Here is a 26,575-nt window from a genome sequence, read left to right as displayed (position 1 = left end):
TATACTGACACTATTTTGGAGAAGCAACGTCGCTTCTAACCGAGAACTGTCACAGCTCACAGCCCTTGTCAGCTTACCGATTCTACCAATGCTTGATGAAATGGATCAAACCACAGGCGAGGCCAAACACAAAACAAAACAAAATTTTGGAGAGCTATTTTTGTGGCCAAATATTTCTCAGATTAGGGGCGGCTCATGATGGCAATACTACTGCAAGATGAATCGCTGAATTAAGAGCGGCACAAAATAGCGTCAGACTTGGAACGGCTGAGCTAAAGCCAAATTGGCAAGCCCATCAAATTGGCAAGGTCTTCAAATATCGAAACTTCTGTACATGATTGATTAAAAACAGTTAAAAACGGTGAGAATTGTCCTAAGACAGTAAAAATTTTGTCGTTACACAAAATGAGATTTTCCAAAATTTTTATTTCAGTTAAACTCGTTCTACGACTCACGAATGTTTAATTGCTGGGGCCCCATGATTTATGAAATCAACCGATTTGATGATTGAAAATTCCGCTTCAAATGGGACTGTTGGGGCCCCGAACTTTAAACCAAAAATTCTATTTCAATTAAACTTTTTCTATGACTCACGAATGTTCAATTGCTGGGGCCCCATGATTCATGAAATCATTTAAGTTGAGCTGTTGGGGTCCAAGCTCCGAAAATATTACCAGCTTCAATGCGGAGTATTTAAAAGTAGAATAAGTATTTCATCCGCAGTTATTTGACTACTTATAAATATTGAACTGTAGGCTTAAGCTCCATACTTAGTTTACTTCAGTGGCGACGGTCCATTATCGATCCTGCGCCGAATGAATTATGATCCTCCAGTACTCATTCCAGGGCTAGCTTTCTTCAAACCCCTCGAACACCAGCTGAACGTGCATCATCCTCGATAGCGCACATCTATCAGTGCGATGTCTACTCCAAAGTCTACGACCTCTTCTTGATTCTCTGCTTAAAATAATTTTGGCTACTCTTTCGTCGGGCATTCTAGACACGTGACCAGCCCAGCGCAGACTGCCACACTGTACTATCTTCATTATAACAGCATATTTGCATTCTTAATACAGCTCGTGGTTCATGCGTCTGCGCTATATTCCATTTTGAATTTTCCAAATTTTTACTCTAAAACCCCAAGCATTCGTCGATCAGCTTCTTTTAGCGTCCATGATTCAAGTCCGTAAAGGGCTACCGAGAGAATTAGTGTTCTCTAGAGCGTCAGTTTTATGCGAATTTGCAAGCTACGGGACTTCAGCTACAAGATGTAATACCTGCGTAAAGGCCAATTCGCAGCTGAAATTAGTCGTTTGCGACTTACATCGTTGTCACAGGTCACGAGCATACCAAAATATATTCAGTTACTCTTCGACAGCAACACCATTTGGATTTACACACCATGTACTTCGTTTTGGCGGTGTTAATGGTAAGTCCCAATTTCTCTTTTGATTTCGGTGATATCGACGTCATCCGCAAAATCAAAAAGCACGTGAGGTCTCATCTGCTATTCTGACTCTTAATTTTTACTCATTCAGCGTCACACGAATCAACGTAACTAGTTCTATGAGAAAACCATGTCCTAGCGTTAACTGACTCAGCTCATTTCGTTTGACTGAATCGTATGCCGCTTTGAAATCCATAAAAATATGATGAGTCTGCAAGTTGTACTCCCGGAACTCGTCAGTTACTAGACACATATCTGATCCATCGTGAAGCGACCCTCATGAAAACCAAGCGCTAACGGTCTCAGTCTAAAACACAGGACAGGGAGAGCATCTATCACCTATGGCAAAATTCTTGCACCTGACCGTTTTGTAGAAACTCCGTTTGCCGTTGCTGGCGAACCTCTCCTCTGGACTAGCGGGCACGTGCTCTTCGTACTGGCGTTTTTAGACGGTGAGTTCTTTTTTTCCGCAGCTCTACCAGGACGAACCGAAAAGATTCGCCCAGAGTCTCTGGGATTCCTCACATTGGAATCGTGTGAAGCAATTCTGCACAGGATTCGCACAGAATACCTTGCTTATAGAAGCAGGATTCTTATACCGTCATCCGGGGATACTTGCAACACTTTTGACCTTGACTTAGTATAACTTTCGAAGTATACCGTTTAGGTCCAAGTGTAAGTAGCCAAAACTTGTATAGTGGTGAGTACTTTTGATTTATGATTGTGAGAAAAAATATAAACTAAATTAGTCTGGAGAATGAACCGAAAATAGGGGTATTGCAAGTTACCCAGTGAACGGGGTTACTTGCAACACTTTTCTGATTTTGCGCTTCTTATGATATTAAATCTGATTTCAAACCGCGAATGACTATTTTTAGTTATTTTGGATGCATTTGTAGTAAAACAAGAGATACTGGAGGCGTTTTTTGTTTCCCAATTTCGTCTATCGCTTTTTTAAAGATATTCGGTGAAAATGCAGCATGTCGGCGAACTCCAAATTGCCGTTTCAAGACACGTGAAATTTTTCACAATTTTAATTTTTCTGGAGATGGTGGTAGACAAAATAATATCGTACAGATGCAAACTTAGTTTGTACATACTGTCTATTACGATAATTTTCATTTTTACAAGTGCTGCAAGCCGCGCCATATTGGAAATAACAACATGAATTCATCGTTTCTTCTCCAAGTTCAAAATATAAAGAAAGCTTAAAGTTGCTATTTGTTAGCTTATAAGATGCACTAACTGTGTACAGGAACCAAACGATAAAAAATAATTTCATGTCAATGAACTGATGCAACATTGCAAATCCATTTTTCCTACTCTGAAAGTGAAATTACTTTCCAATCGTATAGAAACAAGCAAAACAATGATATAATAAATTAAACTTAACTAAACAATAGGTAAACGTCCCTTCTTTAAAATGGCATTGGGTACAAATTTTTATGTTAACAAACAAATGCGTTAGAGCTGTCAAAAGTGCGATGCGCCAAAGTGTTGCAAGTAACCCCGGTGTTGCAAGTATCCCCGGATGACGGTAGGAGAATCCGAAAGTTGAATCTCAGGGATAGCTATAGCTCGGCACGCGAATCGTCTGCACTACGAACTGTTCTGTTCTGACGTGTAGACGGAGTAAGCTACTCATATATATTGAACTGTTGACATCCTATCATTTATAAAATCAGCTTATTTGATACTTGCAATTTTGCATGTAATTAACCCTATAACTTAAAATCTGCAGAAATATAAATGGGTGATAGATGAGAAAAACGTTGCAATGGTGGCAAAGATGCACAGTGACACTCATCAGAATGTGGAAAGTGCTCTTCTGGGTTCGCTGAAAGACGGTCAGTAAAAAATCAAATATTCACGCTGCGGCAGATCTTCCAAAAAGTCCATGAATACAGAATTCAATGCACAATTATTTCATTGATTTCAAAGTTGTGTATGATACCATCGACCGTAAAATCATGGCCATTCTAACCTCGCAGGGGACTTTGTCAACGTGATGGTCCCTCATGTGGGCTGTTCAACATGCCGCTACAGGCTGTTATGAAAGGAGCAACACAGGCACAATCTTCAGCAAATCTAGTTAGTTCGTCTGCTTTGCCAATGAAATAGATATTGTCGATAGAACAACATCTGTGGTGGTGGCTGAACAAACTAAAACTCAAAGTAGCGAACATTGGGTTGAAGAAAAATGCGTCCAAACTAAAGTACCGTGAACCGCTAATATGACTCACACGCTAGAAGCTGGTGACTCGGTCCTAATAGCGACTGAGTTTGTTTTGTTTCGAGCATCGAGCCGCTATGCTGCCCGTTCTCCCGGTACTCGACACTCGACAGTGCCTGAGTCGAGTCGAGTTGCACAACATGACTTACAAAATAGCGCCCATATTCATTCGATTTACTGTCCTTGTAACGCAGATGTCTTTTAAGTAGATGTCATTTTTATGTTAATTTACTATCATGTGAATATTGCAAACTGGTGCCCCTAATCTGAAAGTTCCGGTGGGCCCTTTGGCTCCCAGTCCGCCCCTGAAACGTCGGGAAAACATCAAAGCTTTGTCTCAATAACTTTCTCTGAAGACTGCCTTGCCGAATATTTTATTTATTTATGTGTCCATGTCCGCCGGTCCGGCAGATGAAATCCGAGAACTGCACTGTTGACGGTTACCCGCCATAACTTTTACCTGTCGCCAGGATAGGTTATCATCTACAGCCTGGATGTCGTTGGCTAAGCAGCGTCGCCAAGAGCCTCTGGGTCTGCCTCTTCTACGTTGTCATTGCGGATTCCGATCGAGTGCTTCTCTGGTAGATTTCGTTCTCTCCTTTTCTCAAGGTGTGTCCGATCCACTTCCACCTACGTTCACGAATTTCTGTTGCTATCGGCCGTTGATGACATCGACGATGGAGTTCCTCATTGGATATCCAGTTGTCAGGCCGCCAGGAACGAATGATATAACGCAGGAACCGATTAATTAATACCTGCAATTTTTGCGTTGTCTCCGCTGAGACGCACCACGTTTCGCAGTCATACAGCAATACGGATTTAACGTTTGAATTGATAATTTGGGTTTTCGTATATAGAGTGATCTAGTTTATGCGCCAAATGTTTCGCAGACCTGCAAAGGCACCTGTGGCCTTCCTGAACCGTGTGTCTATATCAATTTTGGTACTACCATCGTTGTCTGGCTACCAAAATAAATGAAAGACGTCCATGTACTCAATTTGTTGTCTACTATCTACTCCACCACTGTCAATCGCTCCTACCAATATCTCGTCCATAACGATGAGGAACAGCAGTGGTGATAAAATGCAGCCCTGTCTCACACCAGAAGTAACTCTAACAGGGTTGGACAAGACGCCGTTGTGCAACACCTTGCACGAGAGTGCCTCGTACTGAGCCTCAATGAGCTGGACTAGCTTATCTGGATCTCCTCTACGCCTAAGTGCGCCCCAGATGTTTTCGTGGTTAAGATAATCAAGCGCTTTTTCGAAGCCAACGAACAAAAGAGAGTGCTGGAGTTCGTTGATCTGGTCCAATATAATGCGGAGCGTTGTGATATGGTCTACACATGATCGGATAGTATGGAATCCAGGTTGCTGCCGCCGAAGAGTTGCGTCCATTTTCTTCTGGATCGGGCAACGTGATGCTACGCCAGCTACCGCATTCAGTTAGGTCTCCTTTCTAGGCACTTTGACCAATATGCCCTGCATCCAGTCCACCGGAAAAGTTGCGGTTTCCCATATATTGCAGAAAAGCTGGTGCATCATCTGGACTGACCAAGACAGGTCAGCTTTGAGCATTTCGGCTGAAATATAATCTATCCCTAGCGCTCTTATGAATTTCATACTCTTGATGGCTGATTCATTTTCGTCCAGCGATGGCGCCTCCGAGTTGACGCGATAAATTCGACGAACTGTTGGCGTCATATGCTACTGGTTTTGTTGGTCTCTGACATTTGAAACTCGGAAGAGGTGTTCAAAGTGTTCAGTCCACCGCTTAGGCTGATTTATACGGTCAGTTAGTAGCTGACCAGCTCTGTCCTTTAGCGGCATTTTTGTATTCATCCTGGCAACAATAAGGCGGTGAAAAATATCGTATTACAAACCATAGGCGGCGGTGGTTTCTTCTTGTTCGGCCAGGGAGTTAGTCCAGGCTCTCTTGTCCCGCCTACAAGTTCATTTAACAGCCTTCTCTGGTTCGGCGTAACGTTGACAGGCAGCTGTCTCAACCGCACTCGCTCAATGCCGCCTGTCTCCGCTCATCGATCTTCCTCTAAGTTTCATCCGAGATCCACTTTTTCCACCCGCTGCGCGATGTTGCTGTTAGACGGTTCCACCAAGTAGCAACTCCGTGGCTTGGGATTCTAGTTGCTCGGCAAAGACTCTTTTCACCTGAAGATTCTCCAATCGGCGGACGTCGTAACAACACCCTACTTTCCCCTCCTGTCGTTGGGCACGTGCGATACGCAAACGTATCTCAGTGATAACAAAGTGATGGCCAATGAAAGGCCGATCTAATGTGGTTCTTTTAAGACTAGTTGCATAAAAATCAATAGAAATCCATTAGAGATAAAGTCAAGTCTTACGGAAAGTACCCTAATTTTTTAGTTCAGGGGCGTCAAGATTATAATCTACGTAACTTGCAATTGTTCTTCAATAAGAAAATTTTTCACCAAAAAAATGTCATGGATCTGTCCTGAGTTAAGGGCTGCTTATCATTATAAAACAACCGCACAATTGAGGTTATGTTGTTATGCATTGCTTTCTCAAGTTCCTCATTCCTGTATTCATTGTTTATTAAGGTTTAGCAACATAAACATTACTAATAATCTTAATCGAATATATCCTAAGAAAAATCAACATCCACTAGGCATTGACCTTACTCGGCGACAAATATCATCTATTTCCCACTGGAAAAGATAAAACTCCATATTCCTTTCGTTGTCAATCGACATTCGAAATTACATCTATTAAGGGCATGGTTGCAGCATCATCTCTCATATTCCATATCCGTTATATCTACGTTCGCTCTCGCCTATTTATAGACAGCACATAGATTGGATTCATAAGTCAATCGATATTTTTTGGTTTGTACAAACCTTGAAAATACTTTTCTGAATATGGTGCTACTTTACTGGCATTTTAAATGCTCATATATCTATCAACCACACCCAATCCTCTTCGTTGTTGCATTACTTTCGACAATTTACACTCTTCAAAACCCTTCTAAAGTAATATTTACCAGCTTTTCCCCTCTAGTAGAATTCCTATACATACAGGTATGTGCATGCAAACATTTTTCCCGTTCTATGATGTGCCATCCGCAGCAATCATTCCCGACGATGCGATGTTAAAATGCAAATGTATGTTCTCCATGTCGAGAGAAAAACGGAGCTTCTCCGGCCGCGCGCTAAGCTGTGCGCTTACGAATCGTAAACCGTTTGAATTGACAACGATTTTACGATATTTACTCTTCTCAAGTGTATAAAATTGGTAGGTAATGTGTTTACACATTATCTATGTTACTGTACTGTCAACGTTGCGAACTGTCGCAGTCAGTATATATCGTCTGAATCTAAAATTTCGAGAGCAGTGTAAATTTTTATCGCACTGTGACTTTTTCACGACACACTTTCAATGATATCAATTCGGCTTCCTTTAATATCGATTAAAGTTATACTTTAGTTCCGAAAAACAGAATCCTATCATCCACCGCAGTCCATAACCTCGCTATATCACGGTTGATCGAGCAGCCCTTGTTGCCACAGAAACATGTAACTTCTATCAAAATGTCACGACTCGTCACGAGTGACAATGCAGCCACAACAATAAAACACAATATAGGAAAATGTTACTCGCTTCAAAGTCACCGAACAGCGACGACGCGACACGTCCCTTGTGTGTGAATAGAACCGTCGGCTTTTATTTTAGTTTTTTTTTTCTTCTCTCAACGGAGCGCAGTAGCCAGCCATTGAATCAATTCAGTTTGCTTTGCTTTTGTGTGGCATTTTCTTTTCGACTTCTATCAAGCACGTGGATCCTGTGACGATTGGTTGACAGGACCACAACAACCCGAATACTCGTACGTCAGTAGGGTGTGACCTTAATACGTACCCTTCGGCTGAAGCAACTAACTTACCATCCCGAACCACCCCAGAGCTAGTAGAGCGAAGAATGGAGCGTAGCAAAAGAGCGTGCTTGTGGTTCGTTACAATCGCCATTCAAAACGGAGAAAATTAGCTCGATGTCGTGTAGCTTATCACGGTCGGAAAATCAGGACAATCGTAGACAAGTTTCCTTCTTTCCCCCCGCTGCACGCTTCCTTCGTCCACGCCGGATTTCACGTGCGACCACTGATTAAGACACTTTTCTCATACACTCTTTTCGCCTTCGGGTTTTATTCCTTTTACAGATATTACTACGATAAGAACATCATGACCAAAGTGCACGGCAAGCGTTACGCATACAAATTCGACTTTCAGGGACTGGCCGCGGCAACGCAACCGCAAACGGATCCGACGTACAAGTATCAGAGCGATCTGTTCATGTCGCCGTACCACCACGGGGCCAAGCTGAGCTCGTTTATGAGCCCACACCACAGCATGACGTCATCTTCCGGTGAGTTTATCGCCTTGAACGGGCGCCCAACGGGGTGTTTCAGTTTATTTCGGAATAACTTCTGGCGTCATTTCTTGTCTTATGTTGATTCTTTTGCCATTTTTTCTATACAGTATCCCCCCGCTAATCCGACACCCAATAATCCGACGACTCGATAGTCCGGATCTCGCTAATCCGGAAAATTCCGAATTAAAACGTATTGTACTTGACTTCTTTCAATCGAACACTACCTTCGTTTGGCGTCTCCGTTAAAGTCAGAATGGCACTCTTTCTAACTAAATGGAAATGGTACATGATGCTGCTTCTAACTACGTTCACTTTTGCCATGGCTATAATATTTTCATTGCTATTCTCAATAGACTGATGTGCTTGCGCTTATTTCGACACTAACTAAGAATTTTAAAGTATTTTGTTGACGAAATTGAGTATTACCGAGTATAAAACATAGTTATTGCGTACTTACGACAAATATTTTCAAAAATTTCCGGAGTTGTATACGTATGGATGTAAACAAAACCACATTTCAAACTCACGCTGACGTCAGTTTGACTGTCGGATTATCGAGTCAAAATTCGCTAATCCGGCTATAAATTTGTCGGATTAGCGGGGCGGTACTGTATCTTTATGTGTTTTTGGTATTCTTAATAGTGCAATTTTTTATACCTCTTCACAGATTGACATAATATTTGTATTTGTATTTGTATATTTGTATTTGTACCCGACAAACTTCGTATTGCCACAAATAAACCTGTGTTGTACATAAATCATGAATCTCGGATGATCTTTGTCACAATCTCGAGTTTTGCAAGTTTCTGAGGAGTTCAACCTTAGATGATTCATTTTGGCAGTTACGTAATTATGAAAGTATCCCAGGTAACCAATAAGCATCACCAATGCTATTCAAATGTAGGCCATCAATAAGCATTTAGTCGCCTTAAATGCTACTTAAATGTTGTTTTGGCAAAATATACAGCCACTTTACTGATAACCTTATTATAGTGCTGACAATGCTAATTTACAGCTAATTACCGGCACGAAGAATTTGAATACAATTTTGGATGCCAATTTACAACACCTGTGCAGTCAAAAAGCTAATATATAACAACGTGCAGTATAAAATGCCAGATATGCTGATTTGCTGCTTATGTTAATGCTTATTAGTTACCAGGAATGGGTAGTTTAATATACAAATTTGCAATTTTTCCTCACAGTAAAGTAGAAAACAACTCCCCTATCCCCTCATTGCATAGCCAGATAGCGGATAGTAATATTCGCCATGATTGTACAACATTACGCCGATTATCATTTTGCGAAAAACCTTAAGTGGAATGTACCATTTCACCGAAAACTTTTTTGTGGAAAGTACCATTTCGCGATCCTTTCCTTACTCGCTATCGCTCGTTCCAGGAAACCCAGATAGACCAAGGAAAACAAATAAACCCAGACAGTAGTGATTTCTGCGGGGAGTTGCCTCCCCCCAGCGGGCGGCGCTTCCGACGGCGGGTCGCCGGCAACACTCGCGGCCGTCTCGTCCTGAATGATCTAGTATTACTATAGATCGTTTTTGTGGCCTTGTTATTGACTAATGTTTTATGGAAGAGTCTAGAATTTCTCGAGTTCGATTAGTTTTTAAATTTCGCAAAAATTTATGTTTTATTTGTATGAGAGTCTATATCCCCCTACCACAGGGGTGAGAGGTGTCTAACTATCATAAAATAAATTCAAGACTCCAAAATCTCCTACATGCCAAATATGGTTCCATTTGCTTGATTAGTTCTCAAGTTATAGGGAAATTTGAATTTCATTTGTATGGGAGCCCCCCTCTTAAAAGGAGGAGGGGTCGGAATTCACCATAGAAAAAATTTCTGCCATCTAAAACTCCCACATGCCAAATTTGGTTCCTCTCGAGATAAAAGGAAATTTGCATTTCATTTGTATGAAAGCCCACACTCTAAAAGGGCAGATGGGTCATAACTCGCTTTCTAAAGAGGAGAGGGGTCTCAATTCACCATAGAAAAAAATCTTGCCTCCAAAACCACTTACATGTCAAATTTGGTTCCATTTGATTGATTAATTCTCGAGTTATGGCGAAATTTGTATTTCATTTGTATAGGAGCCGCCCTTCCTAAAGTGGGAAGGGGTTCTAATTCATCATAGAAAAAATGATTGCCTCCAAAAACACCCACATGCCAAATATGGTTACATTTGCTTGATTAGTTCTCGAATTATGAGGAAATTTGTATTTCATTTGTGTAGAAGCCCCCCCTCTTAAAGTGGGGAGGGGTTCTAATTCACCATAGAAAACATTTTTGCCTCCTAAAACCTTCACATGCCAAATTTGGTTCTATTTGCTTGATTAGTTTTCGAGTTATGAGGAAATTTGTATTTCATTTGTATAGGAGCCCCCCCTCCTAAAGTGGGGAGGGGTCCTAATTCATCATAGAAAAAAAATTTGTCTCCAAAAACACCAACATGCCAAATTTAGTTCCATTTGCTTGATTAGTTCTCGAGTTATGAGGAAATTTGTATTTCATTTGTATGGAAGCCCCCACTCTTGAAGGGGAGAGGAGTCATAATTCTCCCTTCTAAAGAGGGGAGGGGTTTCAATTTACCATAGACTAAATTCTTGTCACCTAAAATATCCACATGCCAAATTTCGTTCTATTTGCTTGATTAGTTCTCGAGTTATGCAGAAATTTGTGTTTAATTTGTATGGGAGCCCCCCCACCCCTCTTAGTGGGGGGAGGGGTCTCTACCCATCACTAAAACCTTTCCTGGCCCCAAAAACCTCTACATGCAAATTTTCACGCCGATTGGCTCAGTAGTTTTTGCTTCTATAAGGAACATCCCGACAGGCAGACAGACAGAAATCCATTTTTATATATAAGATTCATTCGAATCGATAAAAGTTTATTATTTATAATCTTTATAATGGTTTTTCAAATTATATTATAGTTTAAATTCATCTTTAAGTCCTTTTATTTCAAATTCACCTTTTGTAATATTAAGTCACTGCTCTATTGAATTAAACACATAAAGCAGAAGACCTATTTTCAGCCTATTAAGGGCAGTTTAAGCAATATTCATGATTTATATTGAAATTTTTTTACTCGAGACATGTTTTTCATACGAATTGGTTTGATAACATTTCGAAGTGCAGTTTGGTAAAACGCTTTTAAATTTGAGTTATGGGCAGAATAAATGATGAGCTTGCGGCGACTATTTTAAGCCTGCGATTCTATTTTCATCGCTATTTTCTGCCTATGTGAATCCTATTTTCAGCAGGCAACAAGCCATAACCATAACACTCGTACAATAATCCCTCTTATAACGTAATGGGTGGTGCTACGCGTGAGCCTATCGTAATTTCTTAGGCTGTGAACCATTTCACGAAAATTCTGAATGCGAACCATTTCAAATTTTAACACATGGATAGTTGTTTTGCTCAATGAGAGCATATAAGGTGAGGAGAGGTGAGGAGATATGTTTTGTGACAGCGAGTTTATTTATTCAGTCCGGCTTAGAACTGGATGAATTTTTGGTGTTCATTTGCTCTTATTTGATAGATAAAAATCATCTCATTTCAACCCGAATTAAAGAATCAAATTTGTTATACGATAAGCAACCATGCATTGAAACAAATCCAAGGAAAAATCAGTGAAAAACACCAAAGCTCTCTTCCTCACCTGTGCATATCTCATTGGCTCTCAGAAGAACCATCGAACTGTCAAAAATAACCATGCTCCAGAGGAGAGTTATTTTCGACAGAAGGTGAAATAACTATTGAGCTGTCAAATTTTAACTGAAAAGTTAAAAATTTCGCGAAATGGTTCACAGCCTTAGTTGCACAATAAACAATAAACAAAGACTAATCGCGTACCAAAAATCAGCCATATCTATTTGAAGAAACCTGCAAAATTGCGGTGAGAAACAGTGAGAAACGCCCTATTCGGAAGATTGCTGTACTTCAACAGTAGACCAAAAGGGTGTCAGCTCCTCTATATCATAGATAGACATACATAACTCTTTGAAGAAAATCTTACGAAAATATCGTCACGCATATTTGCATGCGGGCGCATGGTTGCACACTAGCACCATCTATAAACGACATCTCTAATATTAACTTACAACAGAAGTATCCCACGGAGTGTTTTGCAGTCAGTTTTTGAAAAACGCCACTTCAACGAATACGGAGACATTCCCAACCAAAAACCAAATTTGAAATGACTGTTCCAGTATGCGAATAATGGAACAGAGAGTGTTATATCTGTTTGTCTGTGTCAGGCATATCATTATCAGGCATATAATCAATTTTTTATAACGGTGTTTTTTTTTGCAATTGACAAGTTGATCCAGTATGTACGAACCTGAAAGCAGCGTTTGATCGTGTAGATCACGGTATCCTCTTTTCTTCTGGAAATCTGCTATCAGACACCTGAGAAGACAACTCAAGGAGTGGGGTTTGGTATCCCGACCCCCCTTCTGGGGCGTGAGGATCCAGACCCACTAAAACCCTACTCAAGTCTCCAGCCTCAATCCCCCTTGGCACCACCTTATCGGTATAACTTCAGGGAGGGGCTAATGTGCTTAAAGCACACTCTTAGATAACTACTGTACTATGGTAGTTAGGCTGTTTATTCGCCGTTGATCGGCTTTCCAGCGGTTTTGTAGCTCAAGTAGAATCTGGGTAGCAGCCGCATTGACCGCTCCCCAGACGTCCGAGCTAGAACACATCCTTTGGACTAAGTTATCCGGAGTAGTGTCCTGTCCGCTCACTGCCATTATGTTGCTTCTCTCGCCCGCGAAACGACGGCATATGAAGAAAGCATGTTCTGCAGTTTCCACAGCTTCCACGCATTCGGGACACGCGGGGGACTCCGCATGCCCAAACTTGTGCAGATACTGTCTAAAACAACCATGCCCTGACAGAATTGGTGTCAGGTGGAAGTTGACTTCGTCGTGGTGCCTGCTGACCCACCCGGATAGTTCCGCGATAAGTCGATGTGTCCACCGGCCTTTTGTGGAATTAGGCCATGCCCGCTGCCATGTGGTCATCGAGGCCGATCTTGTGGTACTCCGTATGCCTCTAGTTCCACGTTGGTTGAAGCACCTACGTCCTCGCTAATGATGATACCAATAGGCATCATACCCGCTAAGACGCAGATTGCGCCATGTGAAACTGTGCGATACGCACTCGCCACTCACAAGCACAAGAGACGATAGGTGCTTTCCAGCTTGGCTAGATAGCTTTTGGTACCTAACCGCCATACCTGAGTATGGAGTGGACCACGTTGGCTAATAGCCTTCGCTTGCTGCCATATACCGCAGAGCTATTAGACATCATACGAGACAATGCCGAAATAGATGAGGAAGTCTTCTTGCAGGCATAGTCAACGTGGCTCCCGAACTTGAGCTTGTCGTCGACCATGACTCCCTGGAGTTTTAAGGACCGCGTTGACGAAATAGTGCAGTCCCCGACGCTGAGGTATTCTCCTTGTATGGTCTGAAAAGCTGGGCGCTTCAGCACCGTTCTGCAAATGGTTACACTCGTACGTAATACACCGTAGCCTGAGTAACAAGATCAGGTTCAAGATTTTCTATTTGATCTGCAACATCTCTGGCAAACTACAGCAACCTTGGACCACTGCTGTTTCTTTTTTTTTAATGAATTGTCAGCTCTCTTGCCACCTGATGTTTGCTCTTTTTATGTAGACGCTGTAAAAATCTTTAAAGTACTTAAAACGGATCTTTGTTGTTGCAGTAATTATTGCGAATTACCGTGAACAATTTAAGCAAATAAATTTATGATGATATGGCAATGAGAATGGTACGCAGAGAATGATGAAAAAAATTACTTTTTCCTTCAGTAGCTTGTTGGATCGTATACGGTTTGGTTGGCGCGTATGAGCTTGTCGCTAATCCTAAAAGTTTTTCTTATTTGTTTACGGCTATAGTAGAAATAGCAACACTCCTTTCATCTGAAGTCTGGAGTTCAATTTGCTACTAAAAAAAAATAATAGATCTTAATTTGAGCTAGTTATTAAATCACCAAGAAGCAATTCTCTAACCTTTTAGCCATCAAATAAAAGCGCATTGTAAATCAATCGACAAGAATCTTCAATAAAAATCTTCAACAAAAATATTAAAAAATATATCTTTTAAATTTTTATACTATCATTAAAATAATTTACAAATTAATAAAAATCATTTTGAACCCGCAACATCTACCAAATGTTTCCTAGAGTTTCCCTTACTTATTAGTATTTCCCAACTCCCGGGACATTTATGAGGGCACGTAGAGTTCTTTGCGGTTCTCTTAAGTAAATGTTGGGCTAATATTCCTTGACCATTCCCAACAGCTGCTAGGACGTTGCCAGGACGGTGACCATGCTTTGGAGGGATTTGACTTTTGTTTAAGAGCCTGAAATTAAACCCCAAATTTCATATTGGTATCCCCAAATTTCGTGTTGCTGGCACCAATTACAATTTTGTGCACCTGTTTATGCTATGCTAAGGCATCGAGAATGGTACGCAGAGAATAATAAAATAAATTCACAGCTTCAGATTTCTTGCTATGATACAAAAAGATGCAGATGGTTAGATTATTTTATAACTCTTTTGAACTCACCTAATCAATGACATCACAAGTCATAACATTTAATCATTTTCTTCCACCGGATAGATAGTGAATCATCAAACAGGTCAGTATCATATGGTACCACCGGCCATTCCATCGTATCCTTCCAAGCAAGGTCAGCGGACCTAGGTTCTGCCGTTTGCCAACCGAAACTTGATTGAGTAAACGGTTTGGAGGGGGGGCTCCTTAGCCGCAAGGTTACCGAGTCTGCTTTGATAAGCGAGTGGTCGTGAGTTCGAATCTTAGTAGAATCAAGCCATTCGATATCAAGTGACTTTAGCATGAGTTTATTCTCAGGCCCCTCCATTTACCCTTCCTTCGTGCTGAATTCTATATTTACCCTCTGAAGCCTCTTGACAGTGCAAATGTCCCTCCTATAGTTAAGTATACTGGTAAGAGGTACGAATGAGTCCTCGCCAGGGACGGCTATAATATGGGATAGTGCTGGCAGCGAGGAATAAGTGGGTAAAGTAGATCAAGCTTTGAAGGAAGAGTAAACCCCAATACACGCAAGCACGCATACAATTTAAAATAAGCATATCGCTCACTCAATAGCGATTATAGCAAAAAGAAATGCAGTGCAGGTCATACAGCAAACACCCGGGCGATATTACAATAGATCAACTATACTGGTCGCAGTAATGAGTCCACACATGGAAAAAAAAAAAACGGTTTGGAGGGAAAAAATAATTTAAACCAGGCAATTCCCCGTTCGTTTTCTCAATGCCCCACCACCCTTTCGATGGGTGCATATTTTTTGACGAAGAAATGACGGCTCTTCGGAAGCTCCTAACAAACAAGCCGTTCCGAAACGGAACTAGTTAGGGAAACAGAAATTAAGCCAGAGGAACGATTTCGTTTCCTACTCGTCCGGTGTGGGCATGGTGGCTAGGGGTCTACGTCGCACGGCTGCCCTCTTCTAGGCATTCAATAGGCGCCCTCAAACCAACCCCAAAAGGAACAAGGCTGCCAGCAGCAACCGAGTGACGGTCCCCGAAGTGTATAGCTTTTGCAGAGCAGAACTAATAGAAGCACCGACGAAATGATTCTGACAATTGTGCGCGTAGGAAAGATATTGCCTTCGAAGCGGAAGAAAGAGACAACGACTACCCGTGTGCGGTGACGATACGTGCCCCTCCGAAGAGTGAGACAGGATGCGAAGGAAAGAAGATGATACTTGAGGTCTTCCGTCTGCGCCGGTCGATTCCACCCACTTTGACGGGATGAAGGAGGTTTCCTGCTCTCAGCCGCTCGATGGGATAGCGAATCAACACCATCGACCGGCCGAACGACCGGGCATGGGCCTGGGTGCGGTGGCTGGCTGCGGTGATTTGGTGTGTACACGCAGACAGGCTCTCAGTTGTGTGGGTGTTCGACGGGGATAATGATGATGCCCTCTGAGCTGGTATGGGAAATTCGATCAGTTCAGCCGGATTTACAATGTATGCGTGAATGGTTTGGGCTGCAGGGAAGGGGAAACTAAAGTCTGAAGGCTGAGACGGCAGGAACTGATTGGGAAAGTCTAACGGGAAGTGGAGAATTTAGTTTGCGTTTGGAGTTGTGGAATATGATGCCTCGAATAGGAGCTAGTTTTCCCGGTTATTTGGGTGGATAGGAAATATGATTTGTTTAGTGAAAGTTGGATTTCAAGTGAACAAGCGAACGTATCGACAGGGAGCGCCGGGGGAACGCAAAATTGGTATCGATTTTCGCTACGGTTGTGGCAGATATTTTTTCCAAGTCGAACTTAATTTTTTTTAAAGTTTTGAAACGAATAAACTTAGATTCTTGTGCTATTGTGATTTTGAGACAATTGATTGTGCATTGAGACTTTAATTTCCAATTTAAGACAATTTAAATTCCTTTGTTGCTTCATAGAAATAATAAATGATTTCGATTTTTTTTTTGCTCGACCGAAACACCAGATTACCCAAAAATAGATTTTCGGCGCCATATTTCCATAACACGTTGCACCCTTAAGTCGAATAATGTCGAAGCAAATAAATGAAGCTGACTGCCTCTTACCTTCGCTTCATACATGAAGCGAGTTGCTTCCTTTGTTGAACAGAACGTTTCAAGCAAGATTCAGTTGAAATTGGTAGCTGTTTCAATTGACGACGACTTAAAGTCAGGCACGATTTGTCGATATTGACTAGGTTAATTAAAATATGCGTTACGTTGTAGGAAATGTTACTCAAATTCAATTTATTTGCATTCAAAGTTGGTGGCCTTCTTCTGAATATTTGATAGAAAAGTACAAATGAAAAGTTCTTCTTCTTCTTCTTTCTCTGTGTGGAACTGCGTTTTTTGACAGCTCCGGTAGGGCTCAGTAACGATGATTATATAGCCCTGTGGTTTAAATGAAAAGTTAAGAAAAGGCCCTGATAATGACAAATAGCCAACAGTGCTATTAAAGGAAAGCTTGGTCCATTAAGTAATGGAACAAAAACAATCATGTATTTTTAATAATTAATGTTGTTTTAGGATTCCACATTAGTATTTTAAAAATTAATTTTAATCCACACAAATAATAGATCGATCATAGACCGAAGCGGTCTTGTGGTATAGTGGTTAGCATTCACGCTTCTCACGCCGAGAACCAGGATTCAAATCTCAACCACGCGGAAATCACGTATAACCAATTTAGGTTCTATTACACCAAATTTGCTCACACCATTATAAGTGTGCAATATGGTGTTGTCAATTTCTACTATTTATCGATTGTATGCAAGCTGGCGCATCGTTTAGCGAATGCTCTTCGTGAGTTTCAATAACGGCTTCCTAGCTACAAGTTCGGACACTTTTTTTTCCAGTTGATTTCCAATTGTCTATTGGTTTCTGCTGGAGAGACAGGTTTCCTTTGATAGGTTTTCGTCAACGCACATAATTCTTCAATTGGTCGGATTTGCGAGCAATTTGCGAAACTCATGACCTTTGAAACAAATGTTACAACCTTTGAGATATACCACTCTACCAATGATTTCTCGTCACGGCAAGACCCTAGTTATCGCAATCACAAATAGCCCGACCATAGCCTTTTTATTAAATTTTTCGACTTCATTGGACGTTGCAAACAGACCTTCTCGCAACGTATAATACTGTAGCCCTGATCAGGATTTATAGTCGAATTTCACGTATGTTTCGTCGTCCATTATTATGCACTTTGAATTCCCAGCAGGCATCGTATCGTTTAGCTTTCGCTCTCTGCCCCTAATTGACAGTAAAGCCAGGTCTACCTACGGAGCAAGTGCTCGTTTTTACGGTTTTTCACAAATTTCACAGAAAATTATTGTCCTACTTGTATTAATTAGCTTTATTTTTTTACGCAATAATTGGAAGCTGTTGAACAGAAAACACAAAAAACCGTTGAAAAGACGACAAAAAGATTCCAACACAGTGACAAAAAATAATGTAAAACACGACAGGAAACGACCAGACAGAAAAGATGTTAAACAGGGTTAAAAAGACGACGAATATACGACAGAAGGACGACCAAATAACGATGAAAAGACGGCAAAATAGCGCCAAAAAATACCACAAAAGTGACAAAAAGCCGCCCAAAAATGTGATACCAAAAACAAATAAAAATACAACAAAGAGATGACTCAAAGATCGTCGAAAAGATAATAGTGAGGTTACGAAAGGACGATACAAGAATGACAAAAAGACAGTAAGCAGACAACAGTAAGATTATGAAAAGACGACGAGAAGACGCTGGAAACCAAAACCAAACCAAAGAAGCGCAAGAAATGTAAAATAAACAAAAAACGACGACAAGTGTATAAATAGATGCAGAACATGCGATGAAAAATCGATACAAAAAGAAGTCTAAAAATGAAAAATAAGAAAACTTATCCAATTTAATTCTACTATGTGTATTTTATTCACGACAGATACGTATATCGCCTACAACTTGCAGGCTTCCTCAGTGTCTGTGTTCGAAAACAGACACTGAGGAAGCCTGCAAGTCGTAGGCGAAATACGTATCTGTCGTGAATAAAATACACATAGTAGAATTAAATTGGATAAGTTTTCTTATTTTTCATTTTAAGGTTTCGTATTCTACTAAGACGCTCCAAAACTTCAGACAAAAAGAAGGTAAAACAGTGACAAGAGATGCCAAAAAAGGCCATAAATGATGACAAAACGAGCCAGATGACAACAAAACGCTGAAAAGAGACTACAAGACGATTTAGAGATTCAAGGAAACCAGGTGTTAGAAAGGTCGAAAAACGACCAAAAGAAATTAAAGACAACAAAAAAAGACAAGAAGACGACAGCAAAAGGTGACAGAGTACACATAACAAAGAAAGATGAAGGACGGAAAAACTAAGACAAAATGTGAATGACTAAAGATCAAGAACGAAAGTCGATAGGAAGCGTCCTTGAATAATTTAAGTCAAATCTCGGATGTATCATGAACTGATTTAGCTAGGGATTTAGCTGGGCTGTAAGTCAAATCTCGGATGTATCATGAACTGATTTAGCTGGGGCTATGGGTAGGGCTAGGGCTAGGGCTAGGGCTAGGGCTAGGGCTAGGGCTAGGGCTAGGGCTAGGGCTAGGGCTAGGGCTAGGGCTAGGGCTAGGGCTAGGGCTAGGGCTAGGGCTAGGGCTAGGGCTAGGGCTAGGGCTAGGGCTAGGGCTAGGGCTAGGGCTAGGGCTAGGGCTAGGGCTAGGGCTAGGGCTAGGGCTAGGGCTAGGGCTAGGGCTAGGGCTAGGGCTAGGGCTAGGGCTAGGGCTAGGGCTAGGGCTAGGGCTAGGGCTAGGGCTAGGGCTAGGGCTAGGGCTAGGGCTAGGGCTAGGGCTAGGGCTAGGGCTAGGGCTAGGGCTAGGGCTAGGGCTAGGGCTAGGGCTAGGGCTAGGGCTAGGGCTAGGGCTAGGGCTAGGGCTAGGGCTAGGGCTAGGGCTAGGGCTAGGGCTAGGGCTAGGGCTAGGGCTAGGGCTAGGGCTAGGGCTAGGGCTAGGGCTAGGGCTAGGGCTAGGGCTAGGGCTAGGGCTAGGGCTAGGGCTAGGGCTAGGGCTAGGGCTAGGGCTAGGGCTAGGGCTAGGGCTAGGGCTAGGGCTAGGGCTAGGGCTAGGGCTAGGGCTAGGGCTAGGGCTAGGGCTAGGGCTAGGGCTAGGGCTAGGGCTAGGGCTAGGGCTAGGGCTAGGGCTAGGGCTAGGGCTAGGGCTAGGGCTAGGGCTAGGGCTAGGGCTAGGGCTAGGGCTAGGGCTAGGGCTAGGGCTAGGGCTAGGGCTAGGGCTAGGGCTAGGGCTAGGGCTAGGGCTAGGGCTAGGGCTAGGGCTAGGGCTAGGGCTAGGGCTAGGGCTAGGGCTAGGGCTAGGGCTAGGGCTAGGGCTAGGGCTAGGGCTAGGGCTAGGGCTAGGGCTAGGGCTAGGGCTAGGGCTAGGGCTAGGGCTAGGGCTAGGGCTAGGGCTAGGGCTAGGGCTAGGGCTAGGGCTAGGGCTAGGGCTAGGGCTAGGGCTAGGGCTAGGGCTAGGGCTAGGGCTAGGATTAGGGCTAGGGCTAGGGCTAGGGCTAGGGCTAGGGCTAGGGCTAGGGCTAGGGCTAGGGCTAGGGCTAGGGCTAGGGCTAGGGCTAGGGCTAGGGCTAGGGCTAGGGCTAGGGCTAGGGCTTGGGCTAGGGCTAGGGCTAAGGCTTTAAAAGTGTTTCTCAAAACGTTTTTATCAAATTTCTCCTAAAACGTGTATTAAAACTGATTGCTTTTAATCATTAGTTTGAAGCTCTGGTACCGATCTACAATTCGGTCTTTGGCGTGAATCGCTTATCTCTTTTAGTTTCGTTGCAATTTCGTTTTAAACGTATAGTTTGCACGAACTCTTACATCACGCATAGCACACTAGATTACCGCGTGCGACGAACACAATCTGACATGTATGGAGAACGGCAACAACTATACTTTCATAAATTTAGGGTCTGCCATAAAAGTGAGCGTGATTATGTTTGTTTGTATGTTCCGCCATAACTCCAGAACGCCTTGATCGTTCTCTACCAAACATGGCACAAATGTTACTTGACATAAGAGAATCGTTTCCGTTATAGTAATTTTCATAGAGCAAACCGATACATATTTAGCTACGTGACAGAAGAGGGAGCTAACGGGGGGAGACACGGAACGCGACTATGAATGTATGTTCCATCATAACTCCGGAACGTCTGAAACGTTTGTCAACACACATTTTTTTAACATAAAAGAATAAGCGCGGCGAGGTCAACAAAAGAGGAAGACGATCTCTTATGAAGAAGAGGAAGGTTGGGAAAAGCGGTGTGTTTAGATTTGGAACAATAGCGCGTTTGGCGACTTAGAACAATAGTAGTTGTGCAAGTGGCTGGATTTCTGAAAGGGGGAATAGGGTGGCCATTAATCCATTACCAAGCGATTATCAGAAGAATTTCTAACCAAATGGAGTAATTCATTACAAAATAAGAGCCATTCAAAATGTGATCCCTGTTTCAATTTTGCTTTTTATTTTTAGGTTTTTTGATCGTTAAAAATCAAATAACTTTAATGATATTATCTTGATTTTCATTTCTAAATTTACCTATTTCTAAACAAACTATTACCAAGTAAACAATAATGCGGCGATTAACGCACAGTCTCCCTCGTTGCAGCCTCCATCTTCCCGTCGGCCGCCTCCTGGGGCAACTGGGGCAGCCCAGCCACCAATCTGTACCCCTCGCACACGATGTCCCACGTGACACCGTCTCACGTTGCGCCCCATCTGGGTTCGTACCCGCACTACGCATGACCGTCACCGACTACCACCACCTCCACCCATCACCATCACCACTCGCAGGTCGACAACTTTGACATCTACAAAAAGCTGTCACCGTACGAATAATAGCAACAGCATCAGCCACCCGCCGACAGCAGTGTGTGCGAGCAGCTCTACCGGCGCAACCTAGATAAATGTATTTTAGACCATCTAAGCAAATGTCTCAACTTTTAAATTTTCACACACACAGAAAAAAAATCAAAAGAAAGATATTAAGATACATATTTTAAATGGTAAGATTATACAAGGCAGCCGAACAGAGCGAAGACCCTAGTCAGTGTATACTAGCAATATTTTTGGTGTAAACGAAAACAAACAATTCTCATATGTCACAACACAACAACAAAGAAAATGATCTAGTCTTCTTGAATAGTCGAGTCATCGTAGGTATTTAATTACTGTAAGAAACTTATTTATTGTCTGTACATAGGAAAATATTGTATTAAAAAAACATGAAAATATTTCAGTTCGTTTTTGTGATATCTACATGCAAATTGGCAAGTATTAACAAACTTGAAAAAAGAACTAGTCTTCTATTTTGTAACATTTAATAACCAAACAGTGCAAAAATGCTATTTAAAAAAACTTTTACTCATATTTTCCATTCTGTTTTATTTTATTTTCTAGTATTAAAAAGCAAAAGCAAATATTCGTACATACAAAGACTGTGATAGTTAACGACACTTGTTAAAATTTTGTTCTCGCAACAGTTTTTACTGCAATCGTCTACAACTATTGAGGAAAAACTATGTTTTACCAGTGAAAAAGATCCAACATCTTTACACGTAAGGAAAGATCTTAGCTTTTACCTGTACATAATTATTTACAAAGTCTAAAAACATACTCAGACCGAAATAAGTGTAGTAAACTAAACGAATATCGAAGTAAGGGTAACTCTTCAAGTAAAGACAAAATCATGAGCAATCGTGTGGATGTTTGCATTGTATCAGAAAAAACAAACGGTCGCCATCTCAGCTCAGCTGGCTCAGTTGGGTAGTTCCATAGCAGATCTTGTAAATATCAGAGAAAGAACTACTGGCCAGCAGGGGGTTAAAGTGAATCAAACAAAACGCACTTATCGCTATGACGATATGCTTATCAGACCGATCGTGACTATACAGTAAATGTGTGAAGTTCATAGCAAACAACTTGCAAGTTTCTCTCAAAACAACAAATATCAAATAACGAGTGAAAGTCTCCAGCAAAATAATCGTCAGTGGCTGATTCTATATAGAATGAAAATATATTTGAAATTCGTAATTGGATGTCTATTTCCCTGCTCCCCGTTCCCCCACTTTCCTCAACCACAGTGGTGGGTCCAACCACAGGGGTCGCGCGTTACGCGACTCACCGCCGGTTGGACCTTGGCCAGCGATCCGGTATCAGAAATACAAATGTTAAACAAAAAGTAAAACCTTATATTCAATTATAAATGTGTAAATGGTGTGTGAAACAAGAATAAAAAAAACAAACAAGCAAAAAATAACACAAAAAACAAAAAACGAGAACTAAGTCAGTCTTCATTGTACATGGAAAATACAATATGGTAATTAAAACTAAAAATGCTAATAAAATTCGTATACATGTTTGAAAATGTAACACCGGATGACTTTGCAATCACAAATGCCCTGTTTAAAGAACGCACAAGGAACACAGGGAGTGTTCCGAATTTCAAATATGAATTCAACACATAAGTGCGACTATGTTTTATGTTGTTCACTATAAATGTATTATTATATCATATGTCCGTTATTAATTTGTAATTTATTTGTTTAAGCAATCTGAGCATTTACAAATTACTTGGTAGATTTTTAAATTAATCTTGAAAACGATAATGGACATCACTAAATTTACTCCCGCTTTGTTTTCACTTTTTTCGACTGCTTTTTGAAAAATACTCTGTAGATAAGGCCTGTAAGGATATGCATCGAAATAGCAATCGTTGCGAATACCACAAGCAGCACATCGTAGCCATTCCTGGTAATCCAGCACATTGCAGCACTACCGGTCGATCGCCAGTACCGATCAACGTGCGGATTCCGCACAACCCATTCAATCCACCAGATCGCCCGGTCCAGTGGATTGTCCGGTTGATCGTGGAATGTCTTCGACATCAGTTGCGTATTTTCGAGGAAGCTGCAATTTATAAAATTAGAAAGCCTCTAAACCTAGCACCTAAACTGCTTTTACTCACGACACGTTGGTCATCACTTCCTCTATAGCTGATTTCAAAAGACCAGCCTCAATGTCAGCAAATGACAGCCGCTTTGCTACTCCTTGCTTCACCCCATAGTTAATGTTCCTGTACTGAGTGACTGCCAATGGGATTCCAATCATTGGAACTCCATACCAGATAGCGTCCTGACTGTTCAAAACACTGCTTTCAGCTATGAAAAGCTTCATATGGGGATGCGCGAGAAGATCATTTTGGGGAAATCGTGGCTGAATGCGAACATTCTTTGGCACGTCATCGGGGAGCGTTTTGAGCTCGAATTGCCACAAAAAGTGATATTGCGAAAGTTGCTTAATTGCATTCAGAACTGCATTCACTTGGACATCACTGAGCGTTTCGCTGTTAACGTCAGAACCTAGTGAACAAAATATCACACCATTCGGTGCATCATCCAAAACCTTTTGAAGCTCTTTCGAAAGTGATTCTGACTTTTGAATGTGTAAACCTCCCACCGGAATAACATCCGGAGAAGCCGCTTCGGGGTACTGAATTGCTGCGTTGGCATTGATCAAACGAATTCGAACCAACTGAGATAATTCTCCAACACTTTGAATATCTGGAAAGATTTTTCGTGCTAGTTTATCCATTGCTGGCAGCACATACCACTGCTCAAGGAAATATTCCCATGTATTGTAAAGGAAATTCTTGGCACGTTTCAGAAAACACATATCTTCGGTTGAGTCAAAATGTTGGTTAGGAATGGTACTGAATGATGTGCTCGTCAGCGAACTGGAAGCTGTAACCGTCATCAGAGGAGAGAGTTTGAATTTATGCTGTGCAACTGCGGCAACACAGGGTCCAACTGTATTGGTATTGATGATCAAATCAAACCTAAAATCGTCTGGGTAGTTTAAAAGCCTTGCAAATCCGTTCGTTTCATAAATCATTTCGCATGACTTAACCGAGAGTTTTGCTTCATTGTACAACGTTTGGAATGGACTCAATCGTTTCCCTTCGTTCATCCAATCATTCCTGTTAGTGTCGTGTATTCCTTTCAATTGTATAAAGTGAACATTTTTCGGAGCATTCTTATCTACGTCTATTGTTAACGCCGTTACGTTGTGACCTTTGGCCGCTAGACCGTACATCAATTGTTTGTTCCTGGAATATGACAAAAATTAATTATCTCTGATTGAGCACACAGTTAAACTTCTCGCACCAAATGAGTTCACCTTCAGAGGCTAAATCGACGATGTATAGAATGTTGAACCCATCAACGATTGACAGAACCAACATTAAACAGAAACAAATTATCACCAAAACGGACTTCATTGCCGGCGAACCACCTAGAAGAGAACCACAAACTGCAACGAGTTATACTGATCTACCTGACCGTCGCACCCAATCTTATCATTTTTGGTTATGCAAAAGAGAAATGCACTGATAAAAAGTTTTTTTTTCACAGTTAGATTATTTGCGGTTGATTCAGATATGGTAATAAAAGAACAAAGTTGAAGAAATTTGTGCCATATAGGTCAAAAATGTTGATCATCATAATCCTTAGCTTAAATAAAACGTTCGTATTTCGAATGAAATCACCTTTTCGTTTTTATTTTATATTTAAAACCTTCGAACGAATACCAGAGTACTCCTTCGTAGAGAGACTGAGTAGAATTTGAAAACGAACAAAAATGTAAGTTTAGGAAAAAAGAAAAATCGTGGGTTAATTTAGCGGAAGATTTAGCGTTCCTCTTGTTTCGATGCCCGCTTGCCGAATCACGCCTTTAACAGCGATGTTAAATAACATACAAGACATCACCTTGCCACATCCTTCTGCGCGATTCGAAAGAAATCGAGAGTACCTCCGCATAATCGCGTAACGTAGCCCATCGCTACATGAGACAAACCACATCTTCCTTCGATAGTAAAGAATTTGACTAAAGAAAAGACATTGGAGCTCAGTCACTCGCGGCCTCCTGTCATCATTAAACCTGATTTGCTCAACGATGATTGTTGTGCGTGACTCTGTTCAAAGTTGCAAGGAAAAGTTCGAACAATATTTTTTCGAGTTTGAACATTTAGGCGATTTTATGAACTGTACGATACAAATTTGATTGCCTGGTGTTTTCGTTAGGCAGCACGGATTGATTTCGTGATGATACGATGATATTTGTTGTCGTTTGCTTGCAGTCATTATTTTCAGTCGCGTTCATCGACTGATACTCCGCAAGTTTTCGAGCAAAAGATTCAGAAGGTTTCATCGAGATTCATGCGCACTTGGTTTCGACGAACCGAAAATGAGTTACCTGTCACTTCTTTAGTCAGTTTCTTTATTCGATAGTTTCTCTTCCTTCTAAATCATGAAATTTATTAATGATGTACCGTAAGCAGCTGGTTCTTTCCCATTTTTGTAGAGTTCAGACGGGAGTCGGTGCTTTAATTAGTCTATCCCACTTCTTGCTGAATCTCTTTAACCCATTATGACCCGGGTATACCTAAATTTGGACCAAATGAAGTGAAACTCTGTAATCTATTATATTATGGCTCGAATGTGTCGGGAAACGCAAAATCATCATTTGGAATGCTTTCAAGGCCAAAATATCGCAGGTTAAATATTTTATAGGCTCTGTTTCAAACAAACAAATTACAAAGTTTTTTACAGATTTCTTACCGAATTTTGTGATAGACTTTACATATAAATACTAATTTACATGTCAGGTAATGTTTCGTCACTAAATGTAGACTTTTCCATGCGTTTTGGAGACAAAAATTTTTTCGCCAATTTTTCAACTTTTTTTCCGCCATTTGTCACAACTTTGCACTGCTGAAAATACAGATGAAATGACAAAAACTGACAAATTATATCACACACACATCAGATTGATGTCTTATCTCTCTTGTAGTGATATATTA

General features: G+C 41.4%; 2 protein-coding genes across 2 annotated transcripts in view; one reads left to right on the top strand and one right to left on the bottom strand.

The window, feature by feature from the left end:
• Nucleotides 1-21,462, top strand: part of LOC128736431 (DNA-binding protein D-ETS-3) — a 194,128-nt gene extending 172,666 nt beyond the window's left edge. The window contains exons 8-9 of the mRNA XM_053830913.1: nucleotides 7,869-8,074; nucleotides 21,326-21,462. Coding sequence (XP_053686888.1) covers nucleotides 7,869-8,074; nucleotides 21,326-21,462 — 343 coding nt within the window. The remainder of the gene's footprint in view (nucleotides 1-7,868; nucleotides 8,075-21,325) is intronic.
• Nucleotides 21,463-23,339: 1,877 nt separating this feature from the next.
• Nucleotides 23,340-25,552, bottom strand: LOC128736430 (UDP-glucosyltransferase 2-like). Its single transcript, XM_053830912.1, has 3 exons — nucleotides 25,482-25,552; nucleotides 23,684-24,823; nucleotides 23,340-23,625 (listed from the first exon to the last, which is right to left on the bottom strand). The coding sequence occupies exons 1-3, from the start codon at nucleotides 25,550-25,552 to the stop codon at nucleotides 23,340-23,342; spliced, it is 1,497 nt and encodes a 498-aa protein (XP_053686887.1).
• Nucleotides 25,553-26,575: the final 1,023 nt, after the last annotated feature.

The sequence above is a fragment of the Sabethes cyaneus genome, chromosome 2 (genome assembly GCF_943734655.1).
Source record: "Sabethes cyaneus chromosome 2, idSabCyanKW18_F2, whole genome shotgun sequence".
Taxonomy (NCBI): Eukaryota; Metazoa; Arthropoda; class Insecta; order Diptera; family Culicidae; genus Sabethes; species Sabethes cyaneus.
Note: the sequence above shows the minus strand (reverse complement) of the source record. Positions and strands in the feature narration are given on the sequence as shown.